Source organism: Daucus carota, chromosome 7 (genome assembly GCF_001625215.2).
Source record: "Daucus carota subsp. sativus chromosome 7, DH1 v3.0, whole genome shotgun sequence".
Taxonomy (NCBI): domain Eukaryota; kingdom Viridiplantae; phylum Streptophyta; class Magnoliopsida; order Apiales; family Apiaceae; genus Daucus; species Daucus carota.
In genome coordinates, this window is record NC_030387.2 from 20,292,536 (window position 1) to 20,314,086 (window position 21,551).

Consider the following 21,551-nt stretch of genomic DNA (forward strand, 5'->3'; position numbering starts at 1 on the left):
ATTTTATCTATAAAGAACAATGGGTATTGAAGTAGTTATTCCTTTTCTTTTTCTATCTCTTTTTTATTTCTTTTTTTTCTAAATTTTTTTTCTTTTTTTTTTATTCGCAAAGATTCGATTCGACATTATTTCAACATGTGGGTTCTCTCTCAGGTATCGAATAATATCACTAGACAATCTCTCCATCAAAGGTCTTGTGGAAATGTGTGTGCCATATTGGAATTACGAGTACAAATCGGCCGATACAAGCTTCAAAAAGACAACCTTACTCAACTACGTTCAAATTATCTAAAAGACACTACATATATATACTTTTCGAAAACATGCTAACACCAACTACTCCTAAAGTTCGAGTGAGAGAAAGACAACTTAGCTAAAACATCTCTATTTTTGGATTTTTCTAATTTTTCATTTTTTAGGGTTTTTCATTTTTTAAGAATTACACTTTAAGAATTACACTAAAGCCCTCCCCATACCTAAATCATGCATTGTCCTCAATGTATGCAAAAAGAGAGAATTAAAATGAGAGAGTAAAGAGGAAAAATACCTGAATAGGAGATGAAGGGGATCTTTATTAACTAATGAACCAACTTACGTGATCAAGGGTCGATGAGGTGGATGACCTCTTCCTCCGAATCAACAGGCAATTCTAAAAATGGTTTAAGACGTTGACCATTAGCTTTAAAAACATTACCATTTTTAGGATCCTGAATTCCAACAGCACCATGAGGGAAAACAACTTGAACAACGTAAGGACCATCCCATCTAGAACGCAACTTACCAAGAAACAAATGAAGCCTAGAATTGTAGAGAAGAACTTTTTGGCCGGGAGAAAAGGATTTTCTCAAAATAGTTTTATCATGGAAGGCCTTGGTTTTCTCTTTGTAAATTTTAGCATTTTCATAGGCATCATTCCTAAGTTCGTCTAACTCGGTCAATTGTAACTTCCGATGACTACCGGCGATGGGTAAGTCGAAGTTCAATTCTCTAATGGCCCACATGGCCCTATGCTCTAACTCAACCGGCAAATGGCAAGGTTTACCATACACGAGTCTATAAGGAGACATTCCTAAGACGGTCTTAAAGGCGGTCCGATAGGCCCATAAGGCATCTATCAACTTGGTTGACCAATCTTTCCTATTTGAGTTGACCGTCTTCTCTAAGATTTGCTTAATTTGCCGGTTTGAAACCTCTACCTGGCCACTAGTTTGAGGATGATAAGGGGTAGCAAGCCTATGAGTGATGGAGTACTTCTTAAGAAGAGACTCGAATTGACGATTCTTAAAATGCGTCCCTTGGTCACTAATGATAGCCCTAGGTGTGCCAAATCGAGAAAAGATATTCTCTTTAAGGAATCTAAGAACGACTTTGTTATCAGTGGACCGGGTCGGGATGGCTTCTACCCACTTGGAAACGTAATCAACCGCGAGAGGGATGTAAAGGTGGCCAAACGAACTAGGAAATGGGCCCATGAAATCTATGCCCCACACATCAAAGAGCTCTATAACAAGGATTGGGCTCATAGGCATCATGTTTCTCCGAGTGATTCTCCCTAGATGTTGACACCTACTACATGCGGAACAATACTCGGCGGCATCCTTAAACAAACTAGGCCAATAAAAACCGCATTGGAGGATTTTAGCGGCAATCTTCTTCGCACTAAAATGACCTCCACATGCTTGATCGTGACAAAACGAGAGGATGCTATGAAACTCACTATTTGGGACACACCTCCTAATGATTTGATCGGGACAATGTTTAAAGAGATACGGGTCATCCCAAAAGAAATGTTTCACTTGAGAAAAGAACTTGGCTTTATCATTCTTGGACCATGTCGAGGGAATGTCACCGGTCGCTAGGTAATTGACTATGTCGGCGAACCAAGGGAGAGTGGAAATTGAGAGAAGGTGTTCGTCGGGAAATGACTCGCTTAAGGGCAAGTCGTTAGTGGATTCAACCACTAATCGAGAGAGATGATCGGCGACGACATTCTCGCAACCTTTCTTATCCCTAATCTCTAAGTCAAACTCTTGGAGCAACAAAATCGATCTAATTAAGCGGGCTTTTGAGTCTTTTTTCGAGAAAAGGTACTTAAGAGCGGCATGGTCGGTGTAAACAATGATTTTGGACCCGATAAGATAAGAGCGAAATTTTTCTAAGGCAAAGACTACGGCTAGAAGCTCCTTTTTGGTGGTAGAATAATTGAGTTGGGCATCATTTAAGGTCTTACTAGCATAGTAAATGACATGAGGCTTCTTATCTATTCGTTGTCCTAAAACCGCTCCTATGGCATAATCGGATGCGTCACACATAAGCTCAAAAGGTTGACTCCAATCAGGAGACTTCATGATCGGGGCCAAAGTCAATTCTCTCTTAAGGTCTTCGAAGGAATGAACACACTCGCTTGTGAACTCGAATTTGACATCCTTAGCTAGAAGGTTGGTCAAAGGTCGGGCCTTTTTGCTAAAATCCTGGATGAATCTATGATAAAATCCCGCATGTCCAAGAAACGAGCGAATTTCCTTAACGGACTTGGGAGGTGGGAGATTAGCTATTAGGTCGACCTTAGCCTTGTCTACTTCGATCCCTTTTTCAGAAATTTTATGTCCTCAAACGATTCCCTCCTTAACCATGAAATGACATTTCTCCCAATTTAACACTAGATCCGTTTCCTCACTTCTTTTCAACACTCGATCTAGATTGTTAAGGCATTGGTGAAAAGATGGACCAAAGATGGAAAAGTCATCTATGAAGACTTCTAGAAAGTCACCTATCATTTTCGAGAAAATGCTAGTCATGCACCCTTGGAACGTGGACGAGCCCGTGGTTAGGCCAAAAGCTAAGCGTCTATACGCGAAGGTTCCAAAAGAGCAAGTAAAAGTGGTCTTTTCTTGGTACTCGGGAGCAATCGGGATTTGAAAATATCCCGAATAACCATCTAAGAAGCAATAAAACGCATGACCCGCTAATCTTTCTAGCATTTGATCGATAAAAGGCAAAGGGAAATGATATTTCCTGGTGACGGCATTGAGCTTTCTAAAATCTATGCACATTCTCCAACCAAATTGAACACGTGTTGGAACTTGCTCATTGTTCTCATTCGTCACTAAAGTAATGCCCGACTTCTTAGGCACAAGATGTACGGGACTCACCCACTTGCTATCGGAAATGGGATAGATGATCCCATTGTCTAAGCACTTAAGAATTTCTTTCTTAACTACCTCCATCATGGGAGGATTCAACCTCCTTTGAGGTTCTCTCACGGGCTTTGCATCTTCTACTAAATGAATCCTATGTTAGACAATCGTCGGGCTAATTCCTTTAATGTCCGAAATGCTCCACCCTATCGCTCCCTTATGCTTTCTAAGGATTCCTAAAAGTTCTTCCTCTTGTGACATAGTCAAATTAGAGGCAATGATAACGGGATAGGACTCATTAGGGCCTAGAAAAGCATACTTAAGAGTGTCGGGAAGAGGTTTGAGTTCTAACTCAGGGGTTGTGACTCAACGGTTTTCTTAGGTAAAGGCAAATGCTCGGGTTCAACATCACGCTCTTGACTCGTTGTAGGAATGGTGGATTCTAACATTTGGTTGACCTCATGTGTGTAATCGGAAACATCCCAATCCTCTCCAAAATGTTTTAAGCAAAATTCAAGGGCATCTTTAGGATTCATGAGATCTTGATCAACTATTTCATCAATTAGATTAACGTCCAAAGGTTGATCATAGAAATCATCGGATTGTTTCCCCACATGAAAGATGTTAAGGTCGATTGTCATGTTACCAAATGTTAGCTTCATTAGGCCATTCCTACAATTAATCAACGCGTTGGATGTAGCTAAAAAGGGTCGTCCTAGGATGATGGGAATTTGATTCTTCGGGTTCCTAACTGGCTCGGTCTCTAGGACGACAAAATCTACGGGAAACACGAAGTCACCTACTTTAATTAGCACATCTTCGATCATTCCCTTAGGAATTTTCACGGATCGATCGGCTAATTGAAGTGTGACATTGGTTTGTCGGAGCTCCCCTAAACCTTAGGCTTGGTAGACAGAATATGGAAGGAGGTTAACACTAGCCCCTAAATCAAGTAACGCCTTATCCACAAAAGTTTCTCCTATGACACATGAAATTGTAGGACAACCGGGGTCCTTGTATTTCACGGGAATTTGGTTTGAGAGAATCGAACTAATGTGAGATGTAAGGAAAGCTTTCTTAGGGACATGGTTGGTTCTCTTATGGGTACACAACTCCTTAAGACACTTAGCATATGAAGGAATTTGTTGAATTGCATCTAAAAGGGGTATGTTGACCTTGACTTGCTTAAAAACTTCCAAAATCTTCTCCATTTGAGCCGATTGCTTCGGTGAAATAAGTCTTTGAGGGTAAGGGACTCTTGGTTTATAGACTACTTCACTTTGCAACTTGGAATTCGGTTCCGAGTTTGGGTTACTCGACTCCTCACGGGCTTTTGAACTCTCGGGTTTGTCATTAATGATGGTAGTGAAGGGCGGACTTGGATTAGAATGTTAGGGTTATACTGAAATATTCATTTGAAGTATATAACAATTATTTGAGAATCTTGAATGCATGTTTTCACATTGTCTGTATATTATATATTGTAGACAATCTAGTATCAAATGGGATAGCAGAAGATTAGATTGTCAGACTCCTTATATAATATAATAAAGGTTCACAGTCGCAGTGGTGTTAAACAAACCACTGGAACGGCTGAAGTATTATTTGGAAATAGTTTATCTTGACTATTGAATAATACTTATATACTTTGTGTATATTGAACGGGATCAAAATAGTAGAATAATTGTTTCTTTAATTCTGACAATAAAGAACTAAGATTCTATGATGTTATTAATGCTTAAGTTCTTAATCCGGATATAGTGATTGACACTTGTATTTAATGCACATGCCTTGACTCATAAATTAAGTAATTTATTTTAAATTACGAATTTATGTATTGGGCAATGACATTATATACAGAGTGGGATATTGACTATAAAAGGAAACCGTGTCCGAAAAATATATTCGGGTGATGATGTCCTCTTGAAAGCTCATAAAGATAATTATGCTTTAGTCCTGCAGGCAGATTTGTTCTTGCATAATTATAAGGTTGAGTGGATGAAAGGCATATGTTCAGCCTATTTGTATTTAAAGAGATACAACTCAACTCAGATAAGAAAGCTCAGTAAATAGCAAGTCAACGGAATCCGTACGAAGAACGTCAAATGATTTATGGGAATTATATGTCAGATAAATTCCAGGATGCTGCTGCACACCACTGAAAGAAGTTCATTAATATGTTCAAGCCTCAGTGCACAAATAATCTTTTGTGGCACGTCCAGGAGTTCAGAAGATATAAAGTTTCTATACTTTATTTTATCAGAAGATTCCATTTAATGAAGAAGTACTTACAAGACGAAGACTTGACGAACAAATCAATTCTTAATGTTTATTTGACAAAGAATATTTGATTTAACTAGATACAGATGAACCAGACAATACATCTGTGTATCAGTTATTCAAATTAAATATTTGAAGTCAAGCAGATTTGATGGTTCGTTCGTTCGACAGATCAAGACGAAGTTATTAATGTTTAAAGAAGACGGGAAGCTGTTCTACTGAAGAATAGGTGATTAAATATTTAATAGATTATTATTTCACTTCACAAATTATTATATTAATTATGTAATTTATTTATTAAATTAATTCACTCATGAATTAATTTAATTTATGAAGTTATATGATTAATTTAATTAAGTGGATAATTTTCTATTTAATATATATCTTAATTTACATCCTTAAATCATCAAAACAAACTCAGTAAGACAATCCAAGATTGTCTTACCGAATCTGTTTCTAGGATGAATGGAGCAACAGCCAAGACAATCTGTCTTTGTCTTACCGAAGGATTCTAGAAGTCTGCCAGACAAATTGTCTGACCGTGCGTTCTCTGCCAAGACAAAGTGGATTGTCCTACCGAAGTTTTGTGATTGCCTGGAAGACAATCTGTGATTGTCTGACCGAGGGAATGCCTGCAAGACAATTCCTGAGTCTTTCAAGACAATCTATGATTGTCTGACCGAATGCTTTCTGCCAAGACAATCCAAGATTGTCTGACCGAATGGTTTCAGCAAGACAATTGCAATTGTCCTACCGAAAGTTAATTGTCTTGCTAAGCTTATTAATTGTCTTTCTGCTGTGTCTTGTGCTTGCAAGGCAATCTGAGATTGTCTTGCCCTTGCTACTTTGTCTTTCCTACTTACAATTGTCTTGTCTTTCAATTGTCTTACAAGTACAAATGCTTTGCCTATAAATATGGCATTGCATCCTTCATTTTTAGTGTTCATTCACTTTGTAATCAAAGCATTTGTAAAGCTTTCAAGTTGTTCGTAACTTGCTTGATCGTTATATCCACAGTTTTCTGTGCTTTGATAACCCGGTTGTTTTAATCACTAAATCTAGAATCTACCCTGTCGAATTTATTCTACGAACTTTAGTGGACATTAAAACTGAACCATTTTAATTATATAACGACGTCAAACATTGTTGTATTAATTAATTATAATCTGATTAACAAATCATATTCAATCAGATTTACTTCTGCGACGATTTGGTACTGATTGTATTCAACCCCCCCCCTTCTACAATCACATCTGGACCTAACAATTGGTATCAGAGCGGTTGATACCATTTTTCCGTATCAGATCCTATACACACTCTGTAACGTCCAAATATTTTTTATTCGAATTAATTTTATTCCAAAAATTAATTTTGATTTAAAATATTTTTCTTTCAAAAATCCAAATCTCATCCAAACACTATTCACTTCAAATCCTTAAACATGAGTACACAAAAGATCAGTAGCATCAAAATCCCACCGTTCAGTCAGGAACACTTTGGCCTATGGAAAAGGCACATGTTCCTATTCCTTCGAACAGCGAACAGAAAATACATTGGGATTTTAGACAAAGGTGTTACTACTCCTATGAAGGTCATATTAGCACACGAAGAGGATGGTGTGTTGATACCTCATCAGGTCATTCCGAAAGAACTTTCTGAGTACACAGATGAAGAGAGTGAACAGATGAACTTAGATGATGCTCTTCAACAAATTTTGGTTGAATCTCTAGATCCAGTGATGTACAATGCTGTGGTAAATTGTAAGAACGCCAAGCAAATCTGGGATACGTTAGAGATTATCAATGAAGGCTCAGAGGAAGTTAGGGAAAACAAGAAAGAGATACTGATGGCTCAGTATGAACAGTTTGGTTCACATCCCGGTGAAGGGATTTCAGAAGTATTTATCAGACTTAATAATTTGATAAATAATTTAAATCTGAATGGGAAATTCTACGACAAGAAAGAGGTCAACATGAAGTTTCTCTTAACCCTTCCTGAACATCTGGAACACAGAATCACTGCCATCAGGGAAAGCAGAGATCTGAATGAGATTTCTCTGGAAAGACTCTACGGAGTTTTGAAAACTTATGAACTGGAGCAAGTTCAAAGTAAACAGAGATATGGCTGGGGTAAAACACAGAACCAGTCGAGAGCTCTAGTTGTTGAGTCACCTGTACTGGAAGAAAAGAAGAAGGATGTTGTTGTTCCTTCTAAGACTACTCAGGAATTTGTTGTACCTGAGATGGGTCAGACTGCTTCTACCAGTGGTGACGAAGAGTTCTATACAATGGAAGAGCTTGAACAGTTAGAAGATCAATCTCTATCACTGTTTGCCAAGAAGTTTGGAAACATGAGATTCCGGAAGAACCCTTCCTATAAATACAAACCTACTGTTAGTAAGTTTCAGAAGGGAGGCTATTCATCTTCTACAAGCAAAGGAGGATACAAGACTGGGATGGTGGACAGAAGCAAGTTCAAATGCTTCAATTGTGGTGAACCTGGACACTTTGCAACTGAGTGCAAGCAGCCCAAGGTTTAAGGAAAGAGAAAGGATTCGTATGATGAGCTGAAGCAGAAGTATGATGCCTTAGTAAGAAAGCATCATGGTACTTCTGGAAGTCAAAGCTTCAAGAGCAAATCATATCTAGCAGAAGGGAAAAGCTGGGATGATACAGATAGTGATGAAGAAGAGCAGATTGGGAATGTTGCTCTCATGGCTGATGCTGGATCATCTTCACCTCCTCCTGCTGGAAGCTTTCAGGTAGATCCTACATGCCCTAAACTGTTTATGCAATTAGGACTTGAAAGAGATGATGCTATTAAAAAGTTGAAAGCTGCCAATCTTAAAATTGATACTTTAGTCTTAGATATTCATGCTTATAAAATGAATGAGATGAAAGTATTAAAACCTAAAATAGAACAATTGACTATGGATTTAGGATTTCAAAGTGCTAAAGTCAAAGTTCTAGAGAAAGGTGAGATTGCTTTAAGACTTCAGCTAGACGAAGAGAAAGTTAAGTGTAAAGCCTTTAAGGATGCCTCCTTGATAGTCAAAGAACTTAATGATAAACAAGAGATCAAGAGAACTGTTGGAATAGGCTTTGACTATAACAAATCTGTAGGTAAGGCTAGTAACATTACTCCTTTCAAGAAGAGTGCTGAGGAAAGAGGGATTCCTTTTGTTTTGAAAGATTCCCTTAAACCTTTGTTTAAAACCTCAGAAGCTGAACCTCTTTTAGAGACTCCTGTTGTCATTAGATATGAACTAAAACAGGAAGACCTTAAAATGAAAGAGAGTAATGAGATGAGAGATGAGATTCTGACAAACCTGAAACCAATCAAAGTGAAAGGCAATGTTAGGTTGCCTAAAGCTGGTTTAGGTGTCAACTCTGATAGAACTAAATTCAACAAGCCCAATAATTTTGTTAATAGTAAGAACAAGAACAATAGGTGTCATTCTACTGAGAACTTTAAATCTGATAACAAGGTTAGAGTAGAATCTATTGATGTTCCTACTACTATGACTGATATTTCTGTTGTTCCTGCTTTTGATGCATGTCATAAATCTTGTAGTGTTGATAATTGTATGACTTGTGCTTTCAATTTGATGTCTGCTTATTTTAAAAATTTGCATGCTAAAAATGAAAACACATCACCTAGACAACACACAAACAACAAGCATGCTAGATCAAAGACTGCTAGTCCTTCTCATAAGAGAAAGGAGACTTATGTTCCAAAGCCTAAAACTAAGGTTTATAAGGCTGTTGTTAAGGAAGTAAGTTCAGTCAAGTCTGAACCAAGTATCAGTCCAAGAGGCTCTGTTGTTACACCTGATAGAAATCAGTTCTTTAAGACTGCCGGACCCAATCAAGTGTGGGTCCCAAAGACTGTCTAATCAAGTTGTCTTTTGCAGGGTGCCAGTGGAGTTGTTCGTGTTACCTGGGTGCTTGACAGTGGAGCGTCAATGCACATGACTGGCAATAAATCCCTGCTGGAGGACATAAGAGAAGGAGCTGGCCCTACAGTCAGTTTTGCTGATAATAGCAAAGGTCGTACTGTGGGATATGGCAAGTACAAAATTGGAAGGATCATCATAGAAGATATTGCAATAGTTGAAGGACTTCAACATAATCTCCTGAGTGTCAGTCAATTCTGTGACAAAGGATATTATGTTCATTTTGAAAAGGAGATATGTATCATTAAACATATCAAGGATAAGCGTCCTTCACTATGTGGCATAAGGAAAGGCAATATATTTGTAGCTGATTTGTCTTCAGGACCTGGAAACGAAGTTCACTGCTTCTACGCCAAAGCATCTGCTGAAGATAGTTGGTTATGGCATAAGAAACTCTCACACCTCAACTTCAAAACCATGAACTCTCTAGTCAAGAGAGATCTAGTGAGAGGGTTGCCTTCCCTGGAATTCTCATCTGATGATCTCTGTGAAGCTTGTCAGAAAGGAAAAGCGAAGAGAGCATCTCACAAAGGCAAAACCATCAATACCATTACAGATCCACTTCATTTGTTGCATATGGATTTGTTTGGCCCTGTGAATGTTGCATCCATTGATGGAGGAAGATATGCCTTGGTTATTGTGGATGACTTCTCAAAATTTACTTGGGTTTACTTCCTGGCTTCTAAGGATGAAACTCCCCTGACAGTAATTGATCATATCAAGTTGGTTGAGTTGGAAAAAGGTGTTCCTGTAAAAGCTGTAAGATCAGACAATGGAACTGAGTTTAAAAATCAAACTCTAATCAACTTTTACTCTGAAAAGGGAATTAGAAGGCAGTATTCAGCACCAAGAACTCCTCAGCAGAATGGAGTCGTCGAAAGAAAGAATCGTACACTGATCGAAGCTGCAAGGACTATGATTGCTGAAGCAAAGCTTCCTCTGTACTTTTGGGCTGAAGCTGTGTCTACTGCCTGCTATACCCAGAATAGAACTTTGATCAACAAGGATCATATGAAAACTCCATTTCATCTGTATAACAACAAGAAACCTTATGTCAAACATCTTCATGTCTTTGGAGCCAAGTGTTATGTTCTCAAGGATGGTGAAGAGAACTTGAACAAGTTTGAGCCAAAGGCTTCTGAAGCAATTTTTGTTGGTTATACAAATAATGCTTATAGAGTTTTTATAATTGATACTCTGTCAGTGAAAGTTAGTGTCAATGTTACATTTGATGACACTAAACTTCCAAGTATACAATCTGCTGATCCATCTGAGTCTCTGAAGTTTGACAACTATTCAGACTCTGATTCAGATGATGATATTCCACCTGAGGTTGCAACAGGAGATGACAACAATGATAATGATCCAGGCAATGGTGGAGGAAATGGCAATAATGCTGGAGATTCCACTGATGCCAGTGGTGGATCATCAAGTCAACCTGGCAACAACTCAGGGGGAGCTGATGGATCAACTAGTCACACACATCAGCCTAATGATGATACTGCTGAATCATCAAGGACACAACTTCCAAGGGAAAGGATTTGGAGCAGAGATCATCCCTTTGATCTGATTATTGGTGATCCTGATGTTGGTGTAAGGACTAGAAGTGCTACGACTAATGAATGTCTGTTCTCTGGTTTTCTATCACAATTAGAACCAAAGAAAGTTGATGAAGCACTTGATGATCCTGATTGGGTTCTTGCCATGCAAGAAGAACTCAATCAATTTGAGAGACAAGAAGTCTGGGCCCTGGTTCCAAGACCAAAAGGAAAGTCTACAATTGGATCTAGATGGGTCTTCCGTAACAAGTTAGATGGTGATGGCATTGTTGTAAGAAACAAAGCCAGACTGGTTGCAAAAGGTTATTCTCAGGAAGAAGGAATTGATTACGATGAAACCTATGCTCCAGTTGCTCGTCTTGAAGCCATCAGAATATTTCTTGCATTTGATGCACATTCCAACTTCAAGGTTTATCAGATGGATGTGAAAAGTGCATTTCTGAATGGAAAGCTAGAAGAAGAAGTATATCTGGAACAGCCCCTGGCTTTGAAAATCCAGAGTTTGCTGATTTTGTGTACTTCTTATTCAAAGCTGTCTATGGGCTTAAGCAGTCACCAAGAACATGGTATGACACCCTCTCTGAATTTTTAATTGAAAACAATTTTACTAGAGGTGTCATAGACAAAACTCTCTTTTACAAATTGCATGATAAGGATATGATATTTGTACAAATATATGTTGATGACATTATATTTGGTTCTACTAACGATAACTTGTGCAAGAGATTTGCTAAGTTAATGCAGAGTAACTATGAGATGAGTATGATGGGTGAGCTGTCCTACTTCCTTGGTCTTCAAGTAAGCCAAAAGGAAGATGGAATATTCATTTGCCAATCCAAGTATGTCAGAGATCTTCTTCGAAAGTTCAATCTAGAAGACTCTTCACCGGCAAAGACACCCATGGCCACTGCCACAAAGCTTGACCAGGATAAATCTGGTAAGAAAGTTGATATCACAAGCTATCGAGGTATGATTGGCTCTCTACTTTATCTTACTGCAAGTAGACCAGATATCATGTTTGCAACATGTTTGTGTGCTAGGTTCCAAGCTGATCCTAAAGAATCACATCTTATAGCCGTCAAAAGAATCTTTAGATATCTTAAGGGTACACCTGGATTAGGTATTTGGTACCCTAAGAATACTGGTTTTGACTTAACCGGCTATACAGATTCTGATTATGCAGGATGCAGGATTGATAGGAAGAGTACGTCTGGAAGCTGTCAATTTCTAGGACGTCGGTTGGTTTCCTGGTATAGCAAGAAGCAGCACTCTGTGTCTACTTCTACTGCTGAAGCTGAGTATATAGCTGCTGGAAGCTGCTGTGCTCAGATCTTGTGGATCAAGAACCAACTGAATGATTATGGTGTTGTAGTAAACAAAATTCCCATATTTTGTGATAATACAAGTGCCATAGCCATTTCCAACAATCCGGTTCAACATTCAAGAACCAAGCACATTGATATCAGGTATCATTTCATACGAGAACATGTCATGAATGGTACAGTGGTGTTACATTTTGTACCCACGACCGAGCAAATTGCTGACATCTTCACTAAACCACTGGATGAATCCACTTTCTCTAAGCTGGTTTGTGAGTTAGGGATGTTAAATATGACATAGTTCTCTTGTATATATTTTTCATAGGTATTATATGTTTTTATATATTTTTGTGAATTTTCTGTATAATTATATCTATATTATTAGATTTTATATGATTTTCTGTATGTTATCTGATAATATTCTGAGTAATTATGCATGTTTGTATATTAGTCTGTAACTTTCTAAGTGCTCATATACTCCCCTGTGATATTCCCTAAGCATTTAGATAATTATTTGTAATTATTTTGTATTTTTCAAAATTAATTAAGCATAAATATTTGATTTTAAGTTAATTCATCTTTTTTGAATTAAAGTTAAAGTCATAAGTATTTATATTTAATTAAAGTTGAAATTTACAAAATATTTGTGTAATTTATAGTATTGTTTTTATTATAGATTTTTGATTTTAATTGCAAAAAGTTTTATCTTTTAAATTAATCAAAAATCATATTATTTTGATTATTATTTGTTTTTCTGTTAGACAATTGCATTGTCTACTGATTGGCTCGGCAAGACAATCTCAAATTGTCTTGCTGAACCGGTTTTTCAGTTTATTTCAATAATTTCAAGCAATATCTCGGCAAGACATTCCCTTTGTCTTACCGAGCCTATTTTTATAACAGCCGTGTGTATCAGTAAGACAATTATGATTGTCTTACTGACACTTGTTTTGTCTGCTTTGTTAAAATCTCGGCAAGACAATTTCAAATTGTCTTACCGAGACTTAAAACTCCCCTTTGTCTTCCTGTGTGCATATATACACTAACAAGGCAATTGGGCAAGACAATTCATATTGTCTTGCCTCCACTTCATCTTCCCCAACTCGCTTATACACACAAATCGTACATACACACACACGTTTGATCATCGTTTTTCAAGTTTTTCATCAAAAACTTGCTGGGTTTACGTTCCTCAAGCTTCACGCTTGCTCTGTTACTCGATTCCCTTCGATTAATAACGAAACTCTGCCGGATTTTTGTGAGATTTCGCTTCGAACTCGTCTGTGGTTGCTCGATTTTACGATTGTCTCCGAAGCTTCATCTTCGTTAGTCGATCCTTGTGCGTTGTGATTGAAACTTTGTGCTTGATCGATTTGTATTTGAGGCTAGGGCTCTTGGAGTTTCTGTTTTAAGGCTGCGTTTGGTTTGGAGTTAGTAAAAATTGGGGCTTTTGGATTTAAGGGCGCGTTTGGCTTTGTTGAGTTATTGTTGAGTTAAGGACTTGTTTGTTTGGCTAGATTGTGGATTAATTGATTAAGTGCCATTTAAATTAATTAACTTTTAATTCGATTTTACTCTATTATTTCGAATTATTAATTAATTAATTAAGCTTTAATTAATAGTTGAAATTTGCGAGACATTTGAGAATTCACTTTTAATTTGAAAAATTCTCGCTTAATTCAATCTTTAATTATTAAAAATGGCCGGAGAATTTGTGGTTGCTGAGACTAACTACTGTGCCAGCCTTAACCCCGATGACTGTTCTGATAGATTCCGGACTTGGGTTAGATTTCTTTCGCGACAGAGTTTAGTCAGTACGGCACTGACTGCAGATATTTCGATTAAGCTGCAACCTCTTTTTGACTTCTACTCAAATGCTGTCAATTCTACGACTCTGGAGAATTACAAGATCATAGGGGATCTGCCTAATAGGAAACGTATTGTAATCACTGTCGATGATGTGAACCGGATCTTAGGACTTCCTAGGGACAATTTTGAGCCAGATCCCTCAGAGGATGAATTGAGACAGTTCTTTCAGGATATTCACTATCAGGGTCAGATTTTTCTCCCAAAGATGTCAAAGGGAAATCTGAAAGCTGAATGGGATGTGTTCTTTGACACCCTTGCCAAGGTGTTTGCTCCCACAAATAGAAAGAATTTTGGCAATATATCTTCAATGCTGCAGATCTTTGGATTCAGCATAGCTTACAACCGTCGAATCAATTTTGGGAAGATATTGCTGAGGGAGATTATCAGAAAGATGGGGTCTGTTGCACAGAGATCAATTCAAAAGAATGACAAAGTTGAATGCTTCTACCCCAGATTCCTGATGTTGTTTATGAATGATAAGATGAATGCTGATGATAGGCACATGTACGTCGATTCCCCTGTTGTTCCTATTCAGAGGACTTGTGCCAAGATTCAAACTAGGCTGGTCAACAAGAAAAAGCATGACAATGTACCACAGGTGGTGACTCCATTCATGCTCGAGCAATTCAGTGTTCCTTTTCAGCCTGTACAAGTTCCAGAACCACTACAACAGCAACAATATCAACAACAACAACAACAACCAGCTAATCCTGAACAACAACAATCACCTCCACGTATCAATCAACCACTTCAACTCCTCCAAGACTACCAATCATCCAGCCAATCCTCACATTACTCTCCCTACAACCCTCCTTACAATTCACCACAACAATCACCTCACCAATCAGATTACAATTCTCCTCACCAATCTCAACATCAATCCCCTCCACAATACAACTTCTTCCCAGACCAACAAGCCTCCATTCTTCCCTCTCAATCTGAACCAACACCTTCACCTACACATACTCATACCATTCCTCCACCACAATCCACCTCTCAGCCTCTGCCTGCTGATTCTGCTATCAATCCAGAACTACAGGACTTCAGGACAGATTTACAGGTAGCTCAGGTACTTTCTAATCTCACTGATACCTTTAATATTGATATTGCAGATTTTGATTGTGATATTGGATTTGATTTCCAGACTCCCAGCATTGAACCTGTAAACACCCAGGTTCATAACCAAGCTGACGTTTTCGTTTCAACAACTGATTCTTCGTCAAACACATCCACCGACACTACTCATACACCAGTTGTTCGAAAGGTAGCCCGGAAACGGAGTGGGAGTGCAATTCTGAGAGAACCCGCAGCTCTGTCTCATAAGAAGCAAAGGGTGGCAGAACCGGAGACAACTGCAGCCACATCCATTTCCTCCCAAAAGGATTTGGACACTGACATGGTAAATATACAGTCTCTAGATTCATTCTCTCCACAGAATGCATTTATTGAAATTGGCCGTCCGACCGCGGTATCCTGTAAAGAGTCAAGCACACAACTAGCACTCACGCTAGTTGAACCTTTGTCTTTTAATTCTTCACTTAGAGAGAGCACAGATATTCAAAAATTGTCATATGAAAAACTTTCTGATCACTCTTTCTTTTTGGATCAGGATCTACTTGGCAACCTGCAAGTACATAAGCCTTCACAGGCATCTGAAGGACAATTTGTTCCTTCACAACCTACAGTTCCATCTCAGGGAACTATGGTTGTCTATACAGGTACTGGTGACGGTGTGACAAACACGAGTGAACTCAGGCAAACACCGAGCGAAACACATGCACGAGAGGATAGTGAAAAATCTTTGAGTGTTCGTGAGGTGAGTGCACACACCAACACAGATCTGTTACAGGAACAAATGGCTGCTCTGAAAGCTGAGATAGAAAGGTTGAATGCTGAGAATGCCAGATTCAAAAGTGGAGAGTTGGTGACTCTACAGGAAAAGGTTGTTGATCCTTCATATTCTTCTCTCAAACAGGAATTAGATGCTCATGTCAAGGGTATTCACTCCAGGATGGACAAGTTTGATCAATCTCAGGAGCTCTGTCTGACAAAGCTTGGAAACTTGGAGCACACTCTGGCTCAAGTTATTCATCACTTAAAGCTTAATCCGTCAACAGCTCAGTCTACTCCGGAGGATCCCTCAACTAAGGGGGAGAAGGATAAGGGAGATAAGGACAAAGATGATCACAGCAATGCTGATGCTGGTGATAGGAGTAATAAGGATGATGCTGACAGGAGTGACAAGGGTGGAGAAAGAGCAAGTGGCAAAGAATCTTCTGAAGCTGATAAAAGCTATAAAAGGTCTAAAGGCAAAGAACCACTACATCAATCTGAAAATGTCTTCAACACTGACAATTATGATGATTATCCCAAAGACATGGATGATGATGACGTATTCGATGCTACCTATCGTCAGGCTGAAGAAGAAGGTAAATTTGATGAAAGCTATTTGTTTCAGGAAGAACCTGTTGATCCTGAACACGAGGAGAATGTCCGGAAGTTCAAAGCAGAAAATGAAGCAAGGAAGCGTAAGCTTCGTGATTATCAGAAACTTCTGGAAGACAAGTTGATCACAGAGGAACAAATCAAGATTGAAAAGCAGAAAATCTATGATGCTGCGATCAAGCAGAAGAATCTTGAGATTAAAAGAAAAGAAGGAAAAGGCTGGGACATTGCTAGGAGAATATTCAATGGACCTCAAAGGGAAACTTTCGATAATAAGAAGTTCTTATCTCTGATCTATGATCTTCGAGAGGTGAACCCTGATGAGGATGTTTTTATGCATGCCTTTGCCTTAGAACTGGAATATGTAACTGTTGCTGTTAGGGGACTGCTAGAAGAATGGGAGCTGATTGTCTACACACAGAGGAATGGTTCATTCAGACTATCTGTCGAATTTCTCAAATCATTCTCTGTATCTGAGCTCTGGGTACTTCGGAACAAAGTCAAGCGTTGCTCAAACTTGAATGAACTTCTTCGTGACAAACTGCTGGATTGTGCTGTTTTCAACAGTCCTCAGGTTGTTAAGAACCCATACTGTGTCAAGTTTGTTCACTTGGAAATCCTCTCCACTGTCTATCTAAATGAAGAGGCTTTACCAAAGTACCCTGCCAAACGTCTGGCTCTAGCATCCACATTACTAAGGACCAAGGGCTTCGCATCTAAAGCCAAGTCTGATGCTGATGATGTAATCTCATCCTACTGCACTCGAAGAAACATTTCTCAATACTTTCGAAGGATGAAGGGTGTAACAAAATCTCAGCCATCTGACTTTCATGAAGACCCTGTGGATCTGGAAGTTCTTCACCAGCTAGCTCTGGCTCGTGAAAGAAAGAAGCGTGGAGAATCCACTGCAGCTGAAGAGCCTACTCAGAATGAGCCTTCTACTCCAAGTATTCACTATTCTGATGCTGAAGAAGGAGAAGTCACTCGTTCTGAGTGAATAGATTGATTAGGATATTTTGTTAGATATGTTCAAGGAACATCCTTTTGTAATCTATTATGAATATGGTTTAATGTTTAATGCAAGCCATAAACTTTTGCTATTTACATTCCTTTGTTTAAATCTTTGTCTTATCTGTTAGTTGAGTTATCCTCTAGGAAATTTGCATGTTATGTTAACAAACAAATAGGGGGAGATTGAAAGGCATATGTTCAGCCTATTTGTATTTAAAGAGATACAACTCAACTCAGATAAGAAAGCTCAGTAAATAGCAAGTCAACGGAATCCGTACGAAGAACGTCAAATGATTTATGGGAATTATATGTCAGATAAATTCCAGGATGCTGCTGCACACCACTGAAAGAAGTTCATTAATATGTTCAAGCCTCAGTGCACAAATAATCTTTTGTGGCACGTCCAGGAGTTCAGAAGATATAAAGTTTCTATACTTTATTTTATCAGAAGATTCCATTTAATGAAGAAGTACTTACAAGACGAAGACTTGACGAACAAATCAATTCTTAATGTTTATTTGACAAAGAATATTTGATTTAACTAGATACAGATGAACCAGACAATACATCTGTGTATCAGTTATTCAAATTAAATATTTGAAGTCAAGCAGATTTGATGGTTCGTTCGTTCGACAGATCAAGACGAAGTTATTAATGTTTAAAGAAGACGGGAAGCTGTTCTACTGAAGAATAGGTGATTAAATATTTAATAGATTATTATTTCACTTCACAAATTATTATATTAATTATGTAATTTATTTATTAAATTAATTCACTCATGAATTAATTTAATTTATGAAGTTATATGATTAATTTAATTAAGTGGATAATTTTCTATTTAATATATATCTTAATTTACATCCTTAAATCATCAAAACAAACTCAGTAAGACAATCCAAGATTGTCTTACCGAATCTGTTTCTAGGATGAATGGAGCAACAGCCAAGACAATCTGTCTTTGTCTTACCGAAGGATTCTAGAAGTCTGCCAGACAAATTGTCTGACCGTGCGTTCTCTGCCAAGACAAAGTGGATTGTCCTACCGAAGTTTTGTGATTGCCTGGAAGACAATCTGTGATTGTCTGACCGAGGGAATGCCTGCAAGACAATTCCTGAGTCTTTCAAGACAATCTATGATTGTCTGACCGAATGCTTTCTGCCAAGACAATCCAAGATTGTCTGACCGAATGGTTTCAGCAAGACAATTGCAATTGTCCTACCGAAATTTAATTGTCTTGCTAAGCTTATTAATTGTCTTTCTGCTGTGTCTTGTGCTTGCAAGGCAATCTGAGATTGTCTTGCCCTTGCTACTTTGTCTTTCCTACTTACAATTGTCTTGTCTTTCAATTGTCTTACAAGTACAAATGCTTTGCCTATAAATATGGCATTGCATCCTTCATTTTTAGTGTTCATTCACTTTGTAATCAAAGCATTTGTAAAGCTTTCAAGTTGTTCGTAACTTGCTTGATCGTTATATCCACAGTTTTCTGTGCTTTGATAACCCGGTTGTTTTAATCACTAAATCTAGAATCTACCCTGTCGAATTTATTCTACGAACTTTAGTGGACATTAAAACTGAACCATTTTAATTATATAACGACGTCAAACATTGTTGTATTAATTAATTATAATCTGATTAACAAATCATATTCAATCAGATTTACTTCCGCGACGATTTGGTACTGATTGTATTCAACCCCCCCCCCCTTCTACAATCACATCTGGACCTAACAGTGGATGATCAAGGATAAAAGATATTAATTAAATTAATTGTCAGAAATTAATTTAATTAATGGACATGCGATATCTTAAACATGGGGAATTTATAAGCAATTAATATGGGAGCCGAATTAAATAATTAATTTACGGAATTAGGAAAGGTAGTGCAAATATTAGTTCTTTAGTGGATAGAATTAATATTTAATGACATTGGGCCTGGCCCGGAATGTCATTAGAAGGCCTGACCTAATGATCCATGATCCCTGCTGTAGCCTATATATATTCTCGTTCTCCTAAAGCTGAAAGACACACCAAAACGAATTAATCCTAGAGTCAGAGAGAGGCAGACGTTTTTCTCAAGGAGACAGCTAGGGTTTTGGGTTTTCGGAGCTTGAAGGAGAGGCACACCTTGGGAGATCGAAGGCCACACTTCGTCCAAGGAGAATCAAGGAATACAGTAGAAGACGTGGATTTGAATCGCTTGCGCCGTAGCGATTAAGGTTAATATTCTGTTCGAACTTTTAATTAGTATCATAAAACGCAGGACCAATGTCCGATTGTTGCTACAATGGTATCAGAGCGAGGTTGCGGTTCTGCGATTTATGATATGCAGTCCATGTCATGATTATATATGCATGTATATAGTGATTCTGTGATGCAGGTCGTTGTCCACTATTATGGCCGTGTTTTAATTATTCTGTTATGTTTGGATTCCACGTGGTTTATCGTGGCTGTTGTAAATCACGAGGGTTGATCGTGATAGTTTAATCTTGTAATTCAATTTGTAATTGTTTTAGATTATGATCTGATGTAATAGAATAGGCTGGTTCGTCTGTACAATTTGTATGTAATTGTTTGATCAACGGGGATGCAAGAAACAGAGATCTTCCGCTGCTGCGATTAGGGTTTCGGGGGTGCTGCACTGTTTTGGCCGTAACTTTTGCATACGGTGTCCGATTTGGGCGAATGAGCACTTTTCGGAGACGGTAGAACGAGACGAAGCTAGTGACAACCTGGGGAACCCCGGTTGAGGTGATTTTGAAGGTGTTTTTCGGAGTTTTTCGAGGCATTCTGAGGCCGTTTAGGCCTTCAAACGGGCTCTCGAAGTTTTCTGGACAGATCTGGATTCTGACGAAGGATGAATTCGAAGTTGATTTTTCCGGGGCCATAATAGTGGATGTGCTTTATTATGATTATTGATTATTGTTATTATGTGTTTCTTGTCTGTGTTGTTATGCCATGTGATACTAACGATAATAGAATTGGGATTGGGCCTAGGAAAATTAGGTTGTGGAGCTTGAAAGTTTTGACCTTGGTTCCACGAGAAATTCGGGTGATTCTTCCACCCGGGGTTGTAAGTAGGTGCAAAAGGATCATTTCTAGGCTTGGGTTGGAACATTGCGTTCACTTGCTCAAAATCGTGAGATTGTTGGATCTCGGGATGGGGAGCGTTATAGTTCGGGAACATGGGTAAAGTTGAAGGGCCACTATGAGACTCTAAAGCTTCGAGTCTCTTAGTAAGGGTTGCTAATTTGGCATCGGTTTCCACATTGTTTCCTATCGAATGCAAACCCCTAGAGCTAGATGCCTCGATTGACTTTTTGGGTTCCCTAGTTGACTCCCATAACATTGTTTTCTCGGCTAAGTCCTCGAAAAATTCCCACCCTTGGTCCTCATCTTTCTCCATGAATTTGCCTTGGCACATAGACTCTAATAAAGCGGTGGTTTGACTGTCTAAGGCCTCGTACACAATCTTACAAAGTCTCCATTTCTCTATTCCATGGTGGGGGCATTGTGATAGAAGATTTTTGAAACGATTAAAGAATTTCCAAAAAGACTCATTTTTAGGGATGGGCATCGGGTCACTTCGGGTCGGGGATTGCTAAAACCGGCCCCGATCCCCGAATCCAGACCCAATACCCATCCCCGGCCCGATCCCCATCGGGTACCATTTTTCGTTCTCCATCCCCGGCCCGATCGGGATTCGGGGATACCCGCGGTGATTCAGGGATTTTTGATTCAAACCAAAATTCTTTTTAAATACTTAAATTCAGAACTAAGCTTAGACTTTTAATTTGTAAAAACAGTAACTACAATGGCATGAAATAGTATAAAAGTCTATTAATTTTAATAGGTGCACACATGCTGATAGAGAGGCTCAGAGAATTTCTAATAACACCAAAAACTAATACATAACACATCAATAGTATGCATAACTCAATCTCATGTAGCTCAACCACTTGGTTACTGGTTACTTG

The 21,551-nt window shown here is 38.4% G+C and overlaps 1 protein-coding gene across 1 annotated transcript; it reads right to left on the reverse strand.

The window, feature by feature from the left end:
• Nucleotides 1-599: 599 nt before the first annotated feature.
• On the reverse strand, nucleotides 600-21,151 carry LOC135147928 (uncharacterized). Its single transcript, XM_064081982.1, has 6 exons — nucleotides 20,605-21,151; nucleotides 3,153-3,277; nucleotides 2,231-2,426; nucleotides 1,676-2,029; nucleotides 1,037-1,429; nucleotides 600-880 (listed from the first exon to the last, which is right to left on the reverse strand). Exons 1-6 carry the CDS (start codon nucleotides 21,149-21,151, stop codon nucleotides 600-602), a joined length of 1,896 nt encoding a protein of 631 aa, XP_063938052.1.
• Between the last annotated feature and the right edge of the window lie 400 nt (nucleotides 21,152-21,551).

Coding starts and splice junctions, on each gene's coding strand:
- LOC135147928 (XM_064081982.1), bottom strand. CDS start 21,151: ATGCCCATCCCTAAAAATGAGTCTTTTTGGAAATTCTTTAATCGTTTC. Junction 2,030..2,230: donor TCATGTCATTTACTATGCTA/GTAAGACCTTAA, acceptor TGTTGCTCCAAG/AGTTTGACTTAGAGATTAGG. Junction 1,430..1,675: donor GTTTTGTCACGATCAAGCAT/GTGGAGGTCATT, acceptor TTTACATCCCTC/TCGCGGTTGATTACGTTTCC.